The 19,842-nt window shown below is 43.1% G+C and overlaps 1 protein-coding gene across 3 annotated transcripts in view; it reads right to left on the bottom strand.

Moving 5' to 3' along the window:
- emid1 (EMI domain containing 1) overlaps window positions 1–19,842 on the bottom strand; it is a 66,784-nt gene that overhangs the window by 10,749 nt on the left and 36,193 nt on the right. For all 3 annotated transcript variants that reach the window (XM_044027074.1, XM_044027077.1, XM_044027076.1), the window contains exons 4-8: window positions 4,432–4,521; window positions 4,291–4,352; window positions 4,058–4,190; window positions 1,042–1,086; window positions 832–939 (exon numbers count right to left, since the gene is read on the bottom strand). In XM_044027074.1, coding sequence (XP_043883009.1) covers window positions 832–939; window positions 1,042–1,086; window positions 4,058–4,190; window positions 4,291–4,352; window positions 4,432–4,521 — 438 coding nt within the window. The remainder of the gene's footprint in view (window positions 1–831; window positions 940–1,041; window positions 1,087–4,057; window positions 4,191–4,290; window positions 4,353–4,431; window positions 4,522–19,842) is intronic.

Raw genomic sequence — 19,842 nt, 5'->3', positions numbered from 1 at the left:
ATTACACTCTTTTCTCAACAGGTTCATTTATTGATTGTACATGCAGGGTTTATACGCCTTCTATAGGGTCAAATTCAAGTACTTGAATGTCTAGTTTCAAGCTTTTTTTTAACATATTTATACAAATCATACAGCACAGTAAAAGCAACCAAAGTTGTATTTTGTAACAGCAGAAGAACAAAACAACCTATTTTCATTTCTCCAAACGACTCACACTGTTGTGAAAGAAATCAAGTTACAGTTTCGAGCAATTTATCCAAAATTCAAGAGCCTTTCAAACCTTGAAAACAACATTAAAATTATTTTTAAGCGGCCATATAAAACCCAGAATACACACAGTGAGCCCTGAATACATCAAAAGCAATACAATCCTCTGTATCTGCTTTGGCTGGGTGACCACGGCCAGTGGCACATGTCAGTTGGGGTGTTTATATGTCTGAAAACAAATGTTTCAGCAGCCCACAGACAAAAGGCAGCTTTTAGAAACGTATGATTTTCAAAACCAACAAACAAACAAACAAACTGTGCCCAGATTCCAGTAAGTTACCAGCCTTGACATTTGACCGCAGGAGGGTGTTTGTGGGCGGACTGTGAACGTGTTAAGAGAAAGACAAACCCTGCAGAGTAGGACATCACCGGTCAGCCTTAAAAGATACCTCAGATTTTTTTATCGCATTCAAATATCTCTTATTCTAGAGACAGAGGAGATGTAAAATGGATACGCCAGAATTCCACCTCGTTTGAAATGACGCACGCACATATAAATCTTTCCGATATGCTAATTGATGTATTAAAAACTTGTGTGCGTTTGTGTGTTCAGTCGTCTCTTACCTGCTGGTCCGGACGATCCCTTCAGTCCAGGGGCTCCAGATGGGCCCCTCGTCCCGCCCTCCCCCCGAGGCCCACTGGGACCTGGCAGCCCCCGAGACCCTGGCTTCCCTAAGAAGAGGAATCAGTCATGAGTAATCACAGAGACTTAACTGGTTTACATCTTAAATGGTTTTACACTGACTGAAAGGCAACTATATAATTACAATTTACCATCTCTGCCAGGAAGCCCATCTCTCCCCTTTTCACCCTGAGGACCTGCAATGAAAACAGAGAGACGGCTTAATGGAGAGAGAGATGCAGCTCTGGGAACAACATCTGAGCTCAACTCACTTAGAGATGAAAAAAAAATCCACTGAGGGATGAGGTGCAACTTTCTGAGTCGTGTCCAGGTTAGAAGAACAAAAAACCAAACTAACAACTATCATTTGTTTATAACTTTATTAAGGGTGATTAAATCTCTGTTCCAAATTACTAATGAAATGTGACTCAGCCTACAGGATTCCTGGAAATGAAGACAGGTTAAATGGCCTCTCCCAGCTGAAGGGGGAACTCCAATTTTCCCCAATTGTATGCATCACATTCTGCTCGCAGGACCGGAGAAGTCACACTACATATGTTTAAAAAAAACAACCCACACACAAAAACTAACTAAGCCTTAAATGGCCACAGAGTGAGCCGTGTGAGATTTACTTAATGCCTCAAATGATGTCATGTGAGCATGGGAATATTAAAAAGAAACTACGCGAGCGGATCGTTTGACAGTCAAGCTGCACTTTGGGAACAAAAAATATAAAAGGGGCAAAAAAAGTGATTTAAACAAAAAAAAGTGTATGCCATTGAGATCATGAATACACTAAACCACACTGAGGTACAAGTATTTAAAAAAATACTTAAAAAAGAAATTAATAAAAAAAATACCATAATGGTATTATGATGACATTTTCATAAATTCATCCTGCGGGCCATATGTTTGACATCCCTGTTATAGACAGAGGACAAACATACGCAAAGTCCACTTTGTTTCCCACATATTGTCACAACAATTGATTTTATAAAAACTCTTGACCACTAAAATCGAATTATTTCTTCCTTTGGCCATAAATTGGACTGAAAATGTCATCAACTCTCGCCTTAACATTCTGAATAAAGCTTGTATGTAATTAATTATTATATATAATTTCAATCATGATGTCTGGGGTTAGAATAAATGTGTTTTGGTCACATTTTTGGAAATTTTTAATTTTCCATTCCTTCTTCTTCACGTGTGGGAGTTTTTGCAGACGTCTTCCACTGAGGTCAGTCACGATGAATGATCTGCTGAACTGAAGATGTAAGCGTTTGGTTTCATTTGGTGGTTGTTTCAAAAATACACAGCCGCAGACAGAAAAGAGCGCCGTAAACCCCTGCTCCGTGTTTCTGAACATTCCCCACAGTGTAATTTTGCTATTTTTTTAAATGTCATTTGGTGTGTTTTATGACTTCAGATTATATATGTATATATATATACATATATATATATATATATCACGCCCACATGAAATTAACAGTAGGGTGTCCACACTACTTTCTTCTAACAAGACCGCTGAGTGACTCTCTTTGTGCCTGAAGTCTCGTTTTACTGCTCACTATACCGTGAATGACTGCGTGTCCATATAGAGAAGTGTGAGTGAGGCTGGGATTTCAGACGTTGCTACAGATAGCACAGGGTTTTTTCACACACAGTCTAATTTTCCACATTTTCCAGAGTAATTGTAACATGACAGATTGTACCACCAAACAATTCTACGCATATTATTGGCTATATTTTGATTCGACTGGTAAAAAACTGAAATTGCAGCAGGGTTTTTTTAGCTGCAACCAGCCCTGGGCCGGACGCCAGGGAAGGAGAGGACTTTCATGCTCTGAAGTGTTCGCTTTCCACACAGCCGCAGAGTGAGTGCTGAAAGTGAGCAGCGCAGACAAACGAGAGAGAGACCTTACTGAAGGAAATGATATTGTGTGTGTGTGCAGAGGAGGGAAAAATGATCCGAGCAGAGGTGAGCAGGTTGAGGGCAGAATAAGAGCTGCTGCGAGGACGGATGTCTAACCACAGACTGTATGTAAAAATGGATGTGGTCTCGCAGTCTGGAGACTGAAGCCAACATGAACGTGCCTGAAACCTGTATTCTCTTCAAGGCCATCAGGGGGCGACGACTCTGGCTGCAAAAATAAGTCTGTTGTAAGAATGTCCGTGAGAAAACGAGCCAAATTATTGAACATTTTTCCTGCAATCACGAGTTTCGAGTCTTTGTCAACACAGCACAATGGCCATTTTGTACATTTTGGACCTATATTGGTCAAAACGTAAAGAAAACATCCAAATAACACATAAAAACTTGATGAACTAAACATTTCAGCTGAAAATATTTATCGATGAACCGCATAATTCACTATTCTAATTCAGAAAAATAATGTAAAATCCATCAGTGGAAACCGAGCTAGGGAGAGAATCAAAACAGATTTCAAAGACAGAAATCAAAGACTTCTTCAAATCAGTGGGTGACGTCATAGTGGTTTACAACTTGTTTCTACCTCAACACACAAAATCCTTACAACAGAGGTGTCAAACACATGGCCGGCGGGCCACATGCAGCACTCCAATCAATTTCATGCGACCCGCCACTTAATATGAAGTTATAATGAGTTGTTTCCATATGTCTTTTTCATTAATAGATTACATTTGTATTGTGAACAATTTTGAGAACAATTTTATTTTGAAATTATATGAAATATCATCAAAATATTAGTATTTCAAAGTCAGTCAGTCATCATCTAACCGCTTTATCCTCCACCAGAGGGTCGCGGGGGGTGCTGTGCCAATCTCAGCTACATCGGGCGATAGGCGGGGTACACCCTGGACAGTTCGCCAGTCCATCGCAGGGCCACACACAACTAGAGACACAACAACCATTCACGCTCACACTCACTCCTACGGTCAATTTAGAGTGTCCAATTTACCTATTCCACTTATTCCAACCGGGGCTCGAACCCGGGTCTTCTCGCTGCAAAGCGAAAGTGCTAACCACTACACTGCCGTGTGGCCCAGTATTTCAAAGTATTTTTCTCAAAATATTTGCCTTTTTTCCCACTTGACCAGCCTCCTACTGACCAAACTAGACACTCATTGGCCCCCAGGACATTTGAGTTTGAGATCCCAGCTTTACAACATCTTGGCACGTATACACACCTGCAGGTCCCTGCTCACCAGGAGGTCCCTGCGCTGGAACAGCCCCGATCAGTAATGAGGCCTCTGGTGCAGTTCCTCCTTTAACCTGAGTGTGGCGATGCGATGTGGAGGCAGGGGCGGTGAGTAATTGGACCTGGCAAGCGAAGACATAAAACACGACTGGACAATTACAAGTACATTCCCTGTGTAAAGCAGACGTGTCATGTTATTTTTTTTCTCCCCCTCTCTCTTACCTTTGCCTCCAGTGAATTGAGTCTGTCACTCAGAGCTGTGACGCGACTGCAGTTGAGACAGTCTGAAAAAGACAGAAAATGACCTCATTTTCCTGCCACTGTGCTGCAGAGTCAAACACGTGACACTTTGACACTTCTTACTAGAGGTCGCTTCTCCCGTGCGTGCGTGCGGCCGTCGTAGTGTAGATGGTTTCCTTACAGCTTCCTGAGCTACAAGCTGGTTCCCTGGGTCTGTAACAAGAGAATAAAACAACCGAAAATCATTCTCTTGAAGTTGGAACTGGAAGGTTTCGTATCTTTTCAGATACACTGTTTAGAAACGCTGCAAGATGGGGATGAAATGGAAAGAATCTCAGATTTAAATCACCCCAGGAATTGTTTATTTATCTGCTGGCCAGGTCTAGTATACTGTTGATATTAGAGAAGCAACATCTTCATCAACAATTTGGACTGCAGGACCTGTTTTAAACTCTAGCTGCATATCTTTTATGAAGCCCCCAAAGGTTCAACATGATATGTGTAGACTCTGATGACCTCCTGCAGGTTCTGGAAATGATTTTCTGATGACTATATGATGAAGAGAATCATTGCTTGTTCTGACATTAGTGTACAAACGTAGGAAATGTTCAACATGTTGATGGATGGGAACATTACAATGATGCAAATGCATTAATCATTCAAAATATCAGAGGAATTACGCAACGTTACAGCGAGTGTGGACGTCGGCAAGGAGTTTGTAAAGACAACAACAGAACGGACAGAGAAAAAGAAACAAGAAAAGAGTATGTGTCGACAATCCTCGGCTGATCTGAATCCTAAAATTTACTGTCATGTCATCACTCCAGTGTAATATAACTTAGAGTATGAGTGTTTCACAAGAGATCACCCCTGCACAGTTTCTGCCAGTGGGTCGCCGTTTTCCAGGACAGCTTCTTAGTATTACACCAGGAAAAAGATTGCATCAAGTTAAAGTAGTGAAGAGTGAAATCAGCTGCACATTGTGGTCTCTCGTATAAATATTGCACATGTTGCATCTTTTCCAAGATGCTCTCCTTGAACCTTGTTTCTTCACAGAGGGTAGAATGGGAAGGCCTGGGAGAGAGGGCGTGTCAAGACAAACAATAGCTTCCTTGTGCGGAGAGAATGGGCAGACTCGGCTCACATTCTGTCTTGCCTTCACTTTATGAAGTGTGGGAGTTTGTGTCCCTGGACTGTGGATATTCTGAATGGGCAGACCTTGGTAGGAAATGCTAGACTGACTCCATTGTCCGACCTGGTCTGGCTCTGGTTGACCCAGGTGCTCCAGATGCAAACAAGAGTCTGGGTTCAGCACCTCATTAGCCACCAGGACGCACATCTTTCCATTCAGTGGCCAGCGGCTGCGGTCAGCGCCAAGTGCTCGACTCAAAGAAGCCATGCACTGCACTGAGGTGCAACAGCCTCACTTATTGGAACATCACATGTCATAATCCGTCTCCATTTGCTACAGACCAAAGCTTATTGTCATGAAAAACAGGAAAACATAACAGGCTGAGTGATTACCCAAAGAGCAGGGACAGAGAGGGCAAAGGAGGAGCATGAAAAGTCCACAGCATACATAGTTTAGATGAAATTGAGAGCGGTCCAATAATTTTCCCTCCTCAAACTCTGTGCTCATGATTTCACTGTTTTGGGTTCTGGGTATTTCTCAGGAGGATTACACGTGTGGATGGATTTAAACCATGTAAGACCCGAGAGTGAAATGTTGTGGCATGCACTTGAGTTTGAGGAGAACTCTTCCACCTTTTGATAACAATGTCAACCTCTCACACACACACACACACACAATGTGAACTGCTCTTCACCTGTCTGTACTGCACATCTGTCCACACAGGGAGAGACTGCGAAGACAGAGGAGAGAAATGTGCATGTGTGTACATGTACACAAACATGCCGGCGACATTCTCTGTTGTGTAGTTTGGATTGCGTATTTGGCTGCATTCAATTAAAAAGGAGGCTCTGGAGAAGAAATCTAGCCCGCGCTTCTCCCCACCCAACAGCACCTTTTCTCCTTTTTAGAAAATAAGAGCCAAGATCCCCTCACCCACGCACAAGCTATTGTACAAAGCATTAAAAGCCAGCTTTGGCGCAGGGACAACGGTCTCCCACGCACAACTCTTACACGCTCCCTGTCTCCCGTCTTGCAACAACATTATGTCAAATCCTGCGGGGCTTGTCTTACTCCGCTTTGCTCTGTGACAGTGTCCGTTGATGACACGGCCTGTGGTGTGTGTGTGTGTGTGTGTCTCTGCATCCAGGACGTGTTTGGGTAAGACTTGTGATGAAGTGCGATCCGTTGCTCTTTTGGCCAACAAAAGCATCATTGCAGTTAATGAACGCTCCCTGACGGACACGGTTCACTGTATCCACTCTTTGTTCTCGGTGGGCTAATTGCCCCAATGGGGAATTGGGGGGTTTGTGTCAAAGAAAAGTGTGAATGTATTTGACCCGTTGGCCCCGTGTTGCAGTGGGCCCTAATCAGTGACTGAGTCTTTATTAGAGAAATCCCCCTGCAGAGAGTTCAGTGGGTCAGGGCAGTGCTGACATCAGCTCCGTCTCTCGTTCCTTCTTTCTCCCTCTCTTTTTGGTCTGTTTACAAAGATTTTACAAAGGTTATCTTTTTCATTGAGGCGGCTACAAAGAAAGGCCTAAGGGAATGCTTCTGCTTGAGCACATGATCATCTGAATTGTAGGTAAAAGTATTCTGTTGCAGCAGGAAAATGTGTTACAGCTATGACAGGGATGAGAAGCCTCTGGAAAGAAATCTGATTTCTCGTAACGTCAATTTCGGATTGGATTTCTCCGAGTAAAGTCTGTGGGAGCTTCTTACAGCATTAAGTCTCTATCAGCACAAAGTGGTGGCAAGACAAAAAGGGCTTAGCCACACACGTAGCCCAGACAGTACTGGCTTTCCTTCTTCTGCCTCACGCTACTTGACGGACATGAGGAACTGACCACCAAGCCTGTAAAATGAAAAACAGCACATCCAATAACTCTGAAACACTAGAATTACAGTCCAGCGGTTGTATGCCTCTGCTGACCAATGCCTTTTCAACTCATAAAACATGCTCATGTTGACTGAGAAGGAATTTTAACGTTGAAGAGGCCAAAAACAAGATTTGTGCGATGACCATGACCTTGACCTTTGGCCACTCAAATCTAAACAGTTAATCGTCAAGTCTTAGTCAATGTTTGTGCCAAATTTCATGAAGTATCCTCTCAAGATGTTCTTCAGATAAAACACTGACACGGCATTCGTGTTTGTGGTCACAGCAACCTTGACCTCTGACGCATGACCACTGAAATTACACCAGTTTATCAAGTGAAACTTATCCTGCCAAAATTTACAGAATTCCCTCCAGACTTTCTTGGGATCACAACAATGCCACAGATGGACAGACCAGCACACAAACTGAAATCACAATGTCTCTGACCATGGCTGTCAATTCAGACAGTTCAATCAGAATCAGAGTGAAACACAAGCACACCAAAGTGGGAACTGTACAGGAGAGGGAAACCATTGAAAATGTAACAGAAAGCACTCGGCAGAGACTCATTTTCGGTGTGGATTCCAAAAAAACATCATGAATCTGGTACTAGTTATAATAATGGCAGCTTTATTCTAAATCTGTTATTATTGGTTTTTGCTGGTACCACCCGAGTGAGAGCCAAAGACATGTCACACACAAGGACTCTGCATTGACTTCCATTCTTTTGGACGGCTTAAACAAAGCATCATCTCTAACCTTAACCATAACAAGTTTTAGCCTAACCCTAACCTAAACCTAACCACAATTCAAAGTTGGTTCTCAGTTGGAGCCAAAAAATTGTTGGTTCTTCCTTGTGAGCCGTGGGCAATTGGCGTGTCATATTCTGGGTTGTGAGGACGAGCTGAAAGTAGAGGAAGTATGGAGATTTTGACGGTGTTGCGCTTACTTCAGCCTCAGTAACGCAGAGTAACGTCCTCCCACTTTGATTCCTCTTAAACTGGTGTGAACGTGGGCTGGTTTTGCCAGAAAGCACCAAGGTTCTGAGACTCCAGAACAGAGCCAGAGCCAGAACCAGAACCATGTCTGTCTGAAAGCACTACATGAGGACAACCGGCCCTGACAAGGTCAGTGTTTATGCCAGAAGAGATCTTTAAGAGGTTAAAAACACAAGCACACGCTCACAATTGTATATTTATTGAACAAAGGTCATTCTTCAGTAAAAACAAACAGCATGGTCTAGTGCTAACAGCCCGGTTGGCTCTGCCAACCACAACTCTTTAGCACACATTGGACACTCAGCTGCAGTGATGGCCTGATCCTTGAAGCCTCATCACCTAGTCAGGTTTATTTGTTCTCTGCTTCTGCAGAATGATTCAACAGCCTGCAGCCAGGTTGGTCTAAACTTAAGGACCCACCAGGAGTTTACCAGTCAGACCCCGTTCTTCTCTTAAATGTCCACCAGCAGACGGTGGATGACATTTTACCACACAGTCCCTTAAGGTTCACAGTTTTCTAGGGTACAAGGCCAGTAATCTTCTGCATCCGTGAGTCTACTGAGGTCCACTTGACATTCATTCTGTCATCCCCCATTTCCACAGAGGTCTGTGTGGACACTATGCAGACATTGATGAGCACACCTACAGTCTGAGTCCACATGGACTGTATGCACCAACTGCATTTGCTCCCATCCAGTTGGTGACATGTTCTTTTTTGGGTTAAAAGAGACAAGGAAGAATGCTTGACTGAGGTTATGTGAGGAAGTCTGCTGGTGTCGGCACATGTGTTACTCATTGCTCAAAGAATACAAGGACATACGAAAAGGGCCGCACACCTAGGGAGAAATCACCCCTAGTGGAAAGGAATATGAGAACGAGTACACATGTGTGGACCGCTAGACTGATGTCGACCCTTGTTCTAGTGTGAATAGGCTTGAACGCACGCACAGAAATGCAAAGTGGGCCCTTCGCAGACGTGGAATACGGAAAGCATAACCCAGACCTAACTGTGTTATCGCAGTGTTTAAAGTTATGTGGGGGAAATACAGTACGAGTCCTGGCAACAGCTGTGAACACAAACACACACTCGCACACGCATACACATGGCAGCGAGCAGACACAGCAGAGCGCAAGGTCGTGATCCATCTCTGTCTGGTCAATTAGCTGAGCTCAGCGCTGCAGCATCGTTAGTGACCAGGTGCTGACAGCCAACAAGAGGAGGCGTTTGTCTCTGTCTCTGCGCTGCTTCAAACTGACTGCTGCTGCTGCTGCTGCTGCCGCCTTTAGTTCAGCACGTGCACACCATTTCCATTTGTAGAACACACTGTACCCCTCAAAGTAAACCAAGCCAAGCTGAACAAGGTGGCAACTCGGAGCACATGTTTGCTGAGCGAATCACTCCTTTTGTCTACTTTCGAATCCAAAGGAGACAAATTGAGATGACGTGAATCTGAGATTGTTTCAATCTGCTCTCCTCTCGCTGACTCCTCTCTCTGTCTCTCTTTCCGTGTGTAATAAATTAAACTTTATTAAACCAGGTTATTGTGCAGAACTGCTGCATCAATATAAAGTACAGATGTCAGCAGTAATTCACTGACCACTCAGTTTTCAACTCTTGGATTCAAAAGAAGTGCTGTTTGGTAAATAAATCACCTTGGAGACAAAATTGCACAAAGTGAAGCAAGTGAAAGTCGTCGTCGGGAGCAAAGGAGCAGTTTCTTCAAAACAAATGTCCTTCCTCAGCAGTTTATCGCAGGTGCCTGGGTTTTTTTTTATATTGTCAGCAAGAGAATGAAAATGTGTGCACAGCTAATCACTGTGTGTTAAACACACATGCACTATATGGACAAAAGTATTGGGACGCCTGACCATGACACCAACAGTAACTGGGATGACTTATTTAAATACAGTAATTTAATATGGAGTTTGTCCCCCTTTTGCAGCTATAACAGCTTTCACACGTCTTCTTGGACAACTTTCCTCAATATTTTAAAGTGTTTCTATCAATGGGAATTTGTGTCCATTCATTCTGTAGAGCATTTATGAGGACAGATGTTCCCTGATGTTAGACGAGAAGGTCTGGCTCACAATCTCTGTTTCAGTTCATCCCAAAGGTGCTTGCTGGGGTTGAGGTCAGGGCCGTGTGTGGGCCAGTCAAGTTCTTCCACACAAAACTTGTCAAACCATGTCTTTATAGTCCTTGCTTTGTGGACTGGGGCACAATCGTGTCGGAATAATCAGACTTTGCATCAAATTATCTAGGTACTTGGAATAGTTCGATATTACTAGGACTAACATGTTGTGACATGACTCTCATCTTCTTAGTCTCACTAAAATCGGACATTTAACATACACGTACACGTATTAAAAAGCTGCTGCAGTATAAATATGACCGCAGAACGCTGCTCCTAGTGCAAGAAGACAATAAAGTCGGCTAAAACTAAAGCATTTTGCTGTGGTGTGCAATTTCTTGTTAAATCATTGCACTGATGATCATGAGTGCAAACCTGCATCTGCATCCCATTGTTTATTGTTCTTTCCCAGGGTCACAGTTTTCTTTTACTAGGTGTCTGACTTAAAGTGTGGGACACACTTCATCATTTTCCTTCCGTTGGAACAGCCACTCCACCTTCCCACCTCTCAGCCCCAGCGTGGTACAGCCCACACACTGGACAGGTTCAGCTGTAATTACAGGTGAGAGGGAAGTGCAGTCATGCTGTAACAATCAGTCTGATAATTGATCCCAGAGGAAGCGGAGAGACTGAATCCTCACCTTCCAGGCCACGTTTAAGTGGAAAAGCAAGTGCACCGAGGCAGCCAGTCTACATTTGTGCTGCTTTATAAGTCTCGCTGAGGTGTTGGAACGACCCGTGACAAATGAAACCACACTCGGGCCTCCAGGACCCTGAGGTGAGAGCACGGAAGGTCAGAGGGGTTCTCACTTAATGTACACACATCTCACCTCATCAGTCAGCAGCACAGACACTTAAGCTTTGGTAGCGTCGCACAGACTCTCCACGTCACTCTAACCAGACCTCCATCTGTGACTAACATAGTGAATAACATTTAGTTACTGCACCTACAGAGAGTAATTTGGACTCAGTGATTCTGTTTTTAGTACATTTAACATTTATCATGATATCAGCTTCAAAATGATGTAAAATGTCATTTTTTTCAAATACCTTTTTTGTTCCTGAGTAAAAACTGAAGAAACCAGAAGTTGAAGAAATGTACGTATGTCTGTATGTCAAACTTACTATGTTATACTGCTTTTTCTGTGAATGCAACTGTCCACAACTTCCCACTTCCTGCATGCTCAAACCAGACTCCATCCCAAGTTTATCAGGTATGAACGGAAAACTACAGAGAATGTACAGACCAAAATTTCCAATAGTTTGTGTCAGAATGGCTGTAGAGGAAGGGAGAGGTTTATCAGGCTCTTTTGGAAATTCATCATCCATCCACCCACCCATCCACCCATCCATCCACCCATCCACCCATCTTCTAACCGCTCTATCCTCCAGATGAGGGTCGCGGGAGACTCTGGTGCCAATTCCAGCTGACATAGGGTGAAAGGCCGGGGTACACCCTGGACAGGTCACCAGTCCACCACACGGACACATAGAGACAAACAACCATCCACTCTCACATTCACACCTAAGGTTAATTTAGAGTGTCCAATTTGCCTAATCGACAAATCTGCATGTTTTTGAACAGTGGGAGGAAACTAGAAACTAGAAACTAGAAACTCTGACATGAGGAAGGGCATATTTCTTGGAGCTGTCTGAAACTCACAGAGATCTATGATCAGATGCCGTCTCCTGCAGTTAATAACTGGTTATTAAATATGAGTAGACATGGTGTAAATGCACAAACACACACACACACACACACAGATAAATGCTACAGAGGCCAGTGTGAGCAGCAGAGTTGCGTCACTCATCTTCCTCAGTTTGGCTGACTCTCACATCAGTCCTTTCAGCTCCTCCAGCTCCTCCAGATGCGCTCACGCACACGGTCTGTAATCTCTCACAGGAAGGAGGAGGATCCCCCGCCTCCCTGTCCCAGACGGGGCCGTCTTTACCGCACCTTCCCCTCTCACTCACTCTTCCCTATCTCTTCCACTCTCTGTTTTTACAGCACATGCTGATGTCAGTGACAGGGTCTGCATCTCAGTCTGGCTGCCCCCTCCTGCCCTCCTTTCGCCAGCAGGAGGTGGTGTGTAATTACAGTGCAGCAACGAGCTGAACGGTTTCACTGGTGGGGGTGACTGTGGTCTGCTGACAGGGGTGTTTGTCTGCCCTAAAGACCTGTACTCCCATTGGCATTCTGTGACAGCTGTGGAGGAGACTTCCATTTAACCTCTCGCCCATCAGGCCTCCTGCTTATCATCTTTACAAAAGGTTTCTTCATGAGAGAAAGACCCACAACTATCTATCCAGAGAGGCCTGGTCCAGACTGCCTGAGAATACCTGCAAGGCACTCGTATAGAGTACATGACAAGAAAATTGACCTTTGCTTCACACTCACTCAGCACCTTCACCTCTAATTACTGAGCAGAGCCCACACTGTTTGTTAAGCACTTAATTAAGGTTTGTACCAGTGTCACGTGTTGACCGGTGGCCAATTCAACTGGACAACAAACTCAGTAAGTTATTGAAACACTTGAAAGTATTGGATAATTGTGTTAGTCTTACAAAGACCAGACTTTAAAAATACATGTTAATATTAGGGCTGAACAATGTTGAATACATATCTGATTGCGATGATGTGATTGTGATATGATTCGCGATATGAGCGGGAATAGTCTTTTTTTTTTAATTCTCATTTTCATGTGAATCCCATATTTAAAATGCTTACTGTGTGATATTTGTGCAGATCTATAACTAACAAAGACATTTCCCCTCTTCTAGTCTTTAATCTAAAATGGTATTTTCACAAGGGCCACATGGTTGGCGTGGTGGCTAGCACTCTTGCCTTTGCAGCATGAAGACCCCGGTTTGCGATCCGGTCGGAACAAGGGCCTTTCTGCATGGAGTTTGCATGTTCTCCCTGTGTGTGCGTGGGTTTTTCTCTGGGTTCTCTAGCTTCCTTTCACAGTCCAAAAACATGCAGATTTGGGGATTAGGTAAATTGGACACTCTTAATTGACTGTAGGTGTGATTGTGAGAGTGGTATACCCCGTCTTTCGCCCTATGTCAGCTGAGATTGGCACCCCTGTGACCCTCATGTGGAGGATAAAAAAGTATAAAATGGATGGATGTTGAGCCCTAGTTAACATGTTGTGCTATGAGATTGAAAGTCAAATTTCTAGCGCAGGTAGTAATTAAAACTGGACCCATACTGGCCTCAGCATTCAACCACACGCGCCCCTGAGCCTTGACCTGGAAATAAAAGAAGTTATTACACAGACGAAGAAGAAAAACATTGTTAAGTACGGACAAGTGCATTTTTGGACAGACCAACTAGCCACTAGCTGAGGTTGTTTTGGTCTGTGACGCATTAAATCAACCGGAACACGCCTCACACTGAGAACTGTAAATATAATGTATGTCCACAACAGCAAGGGAGAGGCAGAAAACAGAATAGAGACAATATGATGTTTAGATCAACTAAACAAATGAAAAGAAAGATTGTTGAGTTCATTTAAAACAAACGGAACGACTCTTGTATGTTTCAGTCGTACACCAAATACTGTTCACTACGTAGAAAAATGGAGACGATTTTCTCTGTGCCATGACAGCGGCAAACAATGCTGTGGTCTGTGTAAAGTGGCTAAAATTAGTGGTGGGCACATCTGTTGAATTGCAGCGTGCTGATTCGAGATCGTATGTGGTCAAGACGGGCTGTGCTACAAAATTCACCCAGCAGTCTCTCTTTAAACATTCCCTCCAGTTGAAAGCAGCAGATGTCTAATAAAAGCGTGTGGCAGAGGCTGACGATGCAGCTCCCACCCTTTACTTTTATTAAGAGAGACACAATAAGGGCTGATGAGGCCAGGCTCCTCCCTAGTGACCCTGGCTGACCCAAATAAATGCTGCTTTGTAAACTTTTCCTTGGCGACACTCTCCCTTCCAATGAACTTGGGCTGGCATCCTATCCTGTGATGTCCAACCTTTGTCCCGTCCCTCTCAATCGCTGTCTTCGCTGCAGTCGCCAAGACAACGAGCAAAAACAGACCAGACTTACTGAATGAAACCGCACGCTCCTCCTTTGCTGCTTTAGTGTGGCAGGGAGGGTCCCCATCTCGTCTTTGACCTCTGCTTATAAAACACTCCACGCGCACACACACACCGCAGGAATTGAACCCCTCTCCCCTCAGCCACCGCACTGCCACAAGTGGCTGACAAACAAAAGCACTAAAAAACAACCAGCACCAGAATTAGATTCCCATGTACACACACGCGCACGCACATGTATGACAACATATTAACAGCAAAGTTATTGCTGTTATGCAACTGTTGCTGCAACTACACACGTTTTAAATATCCTGTACTGAGTGGTTTAACAGTTTGCACTTTATAAGCGCTGTGGACTAAAACGGGCAAAAGCCATGAATATGGTGTGCAGCTGGTTTTCCTTTAAGGATAATTCTGCTTTATTACAATTCAGGTCTTATTTAGGTACATTTCTGTGGCGTCATTGTACTACTGAAGAGATTTTAAGAGCAGGGCAGCGTTGCTATGGTGAAGACCAGTAGCAGGAGCACACGCACAATAAATACAGCTGTAGAACAAGCAAACGCAATTGGAAATAAAATAGGTCAAGAGTCAAGAGTGTAAACTTTGATGCATTTTTATTTTTGCAGTGTGGTCATGACAATATAGTATAGTACAGAGATATAATATTGTTTTTTTGACTGCAAAGGCGTAGTTACGACTCTACGAAGCACGTGCATTCCCAAAATGGACAGAATTAAGGTGGAATGGGAAAAAGAGCTTGGTACCGTAATACTCCCAAGTGTTTGGGAGGAGAGCTTGGAGCACGACCATCAATGTTCTATTAAGGCCCGACACTGTTTAATATAATTAAAAATCCTACACAGATTACACTATTCAAGTTTTCCTGGTGTAAAATATTACATTTTTTTTCTCCATGATCTTGAAACCTATTTTAATAGTTTGGGGAATATCTGACAATCTTAGGAAACTAAATGTAGCACAACAGCGTCTTCAAGCATACGGTGTTTTAGAATTCATTCTGAAAGACACGCTGAGGTACTTTAGTCTCTTATCTCAACAGAGAAACCAATCACGGTATCCAGGTAAGAATGCACTCCCAGAGAGAGAGGGGTAGACAATGGTACAGGGTCCTGAGGAGAGGTGGTTAACAAAAGGAAAGGATCTCTTTTTTGTCATCATAAAACCAAAATTGCACAACAAAATTACGAGGTCAGACGGAGGGTTAATCAGAGACGCTGCAACTGAGCGCCACCACAATAGACCAACCTGACCGAATATGTCCATGTTTTTTTGATGGTGGGAGGAAACCGGAAAGCCTGGAGGAAACACACGTAGACACAGGGAAAACATGCCAACTCCAGTAATTAAAGCCAGCACCTTCTTGCTCTGAGGCAACTGTGCTAACCACTAACCCACCGTGCCAACACGTGTGTCTTGTTGTTGAAACATGCAATTGTCAGGAACAGTCCCTTGCTGAATCAGTTTCATAATAAACACATTTGAAAAAGAGGCGTAGTTACTGTTTATTTATTTATTTATTGCTCATCTCATCTTTGTATACTAAGGTTTATTATCTACAATTACCGCACAAAAAAAGGAAATAGTAACAGCTCCTAAAATGTGATTGACAGTGCAAATCCTCCTCATCTCATATCTTCAGCATCCGTGAGAACGTTTTCTTATGTACTACATGCCTTTTATCTTGAAGTTGTCATCCTCACCTTAGAATACAAAGTTAAAATCAAATATATTGATGGCATCTCTCAGTTGATAATGTTTCATCATGTTTTAAACAGTGATGTCACCAAAAACATTATCTAAACTCCTTTTGAAGTGTTAGCATTTGCACTTTGACCAGCATCATGTCAAGGCAGCCAGCACATATGCAGTAAATGGGAGCATAATTCACAAGAATTAAATCATGTTCTACTGAAGAAGACCCAAAACTAGCAAGTGAGACCATTAACTCCCCATAAAAATGTTACATGATGTTTATTATTAAGTGAGAAGTAGACTCATTCTGCAGACTATCATTTTGCAGCCAGCGGAGTCGCCCCCTGGTGGTTATTCATTATACTTTCACTTCCTGATTGACTTGACCAAGGAAATCAGTCTATGATTCAAAGTGAGTTATTCTTGCAACCAGTGGCGTCCAGACTAAACAAGAGTCACATTTTAATAAAGTGAAAGATGAGACGTTACAAAAAGAACAGGGAGGATCAAACATTATCCAAACACTGTGTCAGAAACCAATCAATACATAGACGTTGAAGCTGCCAACTGTAATAGGACCGGTGTACGTCGATGTAGAGTTTTTACACACTGCTGGACTCTACAAAAACATGCTGCTGAATTCCTGGTCAACAGAACCTTTACTTTTACCCTGCTCATTACAATACAGAGGTTGTCAAGTGCTGCAGCTCTCTGCCCACAGCTGCAGCCAAGCACAGCGCAGGCCAATCCACAAGTCTTCAGCCAAACTTCCTGCTCGACCTCCTCTGCTACAAGCTCCATGCTGGGTAAGTAAATCCTATGCCCTCAGTGCGTGAAGGCCACATCACACTTTATTTTGTCCAAACACTCAGGCCTGCTGCCGCATCGGCCACATGTAATTCCCCACCTCAAGTGGTGTGATTTGCACGTAAGCACACATCAGAGTCAAACACTATGTCTTGTTAGGAAGATCTCAAGAACTGACTTTTCCATAACCACCCATGTAAACAATAAAAACAATCGATGTCCCCTCTGACAACCGTGAAGCAGGATCCATAACAACCAAACAAAAAAACGCCGCCGTCCAAATTCAACACAGTGACTGTGTGATAGTGACTGCACTCGTCCGTCCAGAGCCAGGACACTGCTGCCAAACTGTAGAGATTCCAGTTCCCCTTAGGACAATATTTTGCTTCAATAGCAAACCATAAACCTGCCTCACTCTGCAGGGCTATAAATGAACTGAGAACAGCAGACATGTGTGGTCAGAAGTAGGCCAAATCTTTCTGCACTATTGTTTCAATTTTCCTTATGATTCAGTTTCTCTTGGAGAGCGCTGTCCATTTCCTCTACCATAACAAATCTTTTGATTTGTCACTATCCTTTGGGGCGTCTCATATAACACCCTAATCTCCATTTTGCCTTCAAAAGCCTAATTGGATCACTTTACTGCGGAGGTATTCGGCCGTGCTCGGAGGGTCGTCAGGGAGAAGAAAATGTTCCATGTCACATGCTGAAATAGCAGAAGCACAGTGTTTTGTTTTTGCCACATTCTATTAAAGAGAACTAGCTCAGAGGAGTTTTTGTAAGAAGAATTTTTATTTGTAACGTCTTCTGATCAGTTATTCCCCCTGTCATTGTAAATACGCGCGACTGCCAACATAAACAGTCTGTGAAACATAAACTGTTGAGTAAAATTTCAAGGTCACGACTTCACGAACGACCCATTAATTCACTTTTTAAACTGTTGTTGAAAGAAGAGAAATTTGTTTGGAAGCAGCTTGAGAGGAAAAGTACCATTTCATCAGCTGTTTTTTTTTTTTTGTTTTTTTGTTTTTATCGAACAATCAGTGCCGGCCCAAGCCTTTGTGGTGCCTTGAGCTGAATTTGATTTGGAGAGCCCCCTCCCACCACCTCAGAGTAGCCAATGTAACACTATTAAATGCATTAATTATAGCTGTTACTTACTCACACATGTTTTTTTTAAAGAGGGAAGTGAAATCACAAATGAAATTGTCTTTTGGCTGCTCCCTCACGAGGGTTCGCCACACAGGATGGTCCACATGTATGATTTGGCAGACATTTTTACCCTTCTTGACGCAACCCTCCCATTTATTTGTGCTTGGGAATGGCACAAGAAGTGCACTACATGCCTCCCTGTGGCTGGGGTCAATTATTCAATTAATGAGCAATGGGGATTTGGGTACATTGCTCAGGGATACCCCAGCACTTGACTTTACAGCCAACATCTCTTTTTGCTTGGCTATAAAAATGGCCTCGTATTAATCTGCACTTTTGTAGTCAAAGTGAAGCGCTCAAGTAAACAAGTAAAGCAGTTTAATGACTTTGGTTTTTAAAAGTGAGAACAGATGTGCAAGCGTGCACTGAATGTGCAACTCCACAATAAAACCAAATACTTAAGCTCAATTCTACTTAGATATCTAGATGTATCTACATCTAGATGTCTTTAATATGTTAAAATGTTTTTCTCTCCACACACAGCTGCTTAGTTCACTTGTGCCTTGGGCTGGCTCTGCTAACAATGATTCTTCAAAACAGTAAAAATAAAGATGTGGCAGGCAGAAATCAACCATTTCATAATATCTTTTTAGCATAAGGTAAATTAAGTCACCTGAGAAAAAATAGGGCACCCCAGTATCAACCAAAAACAATATACACCGTCTTCGTTTCATTTAAATGAAGAAGATTTTGGCTCAGCCACTGCTTGATGTCAGGAATGCAGTCAAGTAAAATGCTTTGTGAGCATGCTGCAAAGGTAGACGTAAAACTGAACATCATCAGCACAACAATGAACCGACAAGTCTGGATATAATTGAACCAAGTGGCAGTAAGTTGGGAGAAAAGAGAAAAGGGCCAAGAATGGAACCATGAGGAACCCCCTCAGGACAGAGGTGCACTTGATGAAGACAAGTCGCCAATCATAATAGAAAAACTTCTCTGAGAGTGGTAAGACGCAAACCATTTTAGTGCAGTACCACAAACGGCAACAATGGTCGAGCAGCAGCAGCACGTATTTTCACCTGCGGTGAAAAGGTCTCTATTCAAACAATCTCCTATGCTGCAAAGTAACCTAAATAAAGAGAGAATCTATCTAAAAGTCAGTCAGTCGACAAAATAAAATGAAAAGTGTGTCAATAATGGTTCATCTGTTGCCTATGAAGAATATGCATTGTAACAAAACCAAGGCTTTGGTGTTTTTCTGAGTATTTCAGTGAATTGGTCAAGTATAAACTACACAAAGTCACAACCATCTGAACAATATTCCATCGTAACACTCTTCATCACACACAGCCAACCTTCAAATGTGGTCAGGTGACACGTAGTTTTTATTAACCATATGGAGGCGTTTAGGGTTCACCGGCTCTTGCAATATGTCACTGCAGAGACAGAGAAGCGTAACAGCATAGGTTCTCTGACAGCAGATATGTTCATGCTTGAAAGCAAAGCAGACACGGACGCCTGGCTGATAAAAGCGCAGAGTCTGTGTCTGTGTGTCCGACTCGCTGCATGTTTGAAGATGCCCTTTGTTGCAGACCTGGCTCTCTATACATTCCATTACGCAGATGTTACTGAACACATATTATTCTCTCACCAAATTAAAAACATGTCTCG

The sequence above is a fragment of the Solea senegalensis genome, linkage group LG5 (assembly GCF_019176455.1).
Source record: "Solea senegalensis isolate Sse05_10M linkage group LG5, IFAPA_SoseM_1, whole genome shotgun sequence".
NCBI classification, from domain to species: domain Eukaryota; kingdom Metazoa; phylum Chordata; class Actinopteri; order Pleuronectiformes; family Soleidae; genus Solea; species Solea senegalensis.
Note: the sequence above shows the minus strand (reverse complement) of the source record. Positions and strands in the feature narration are given on the sequence as shown.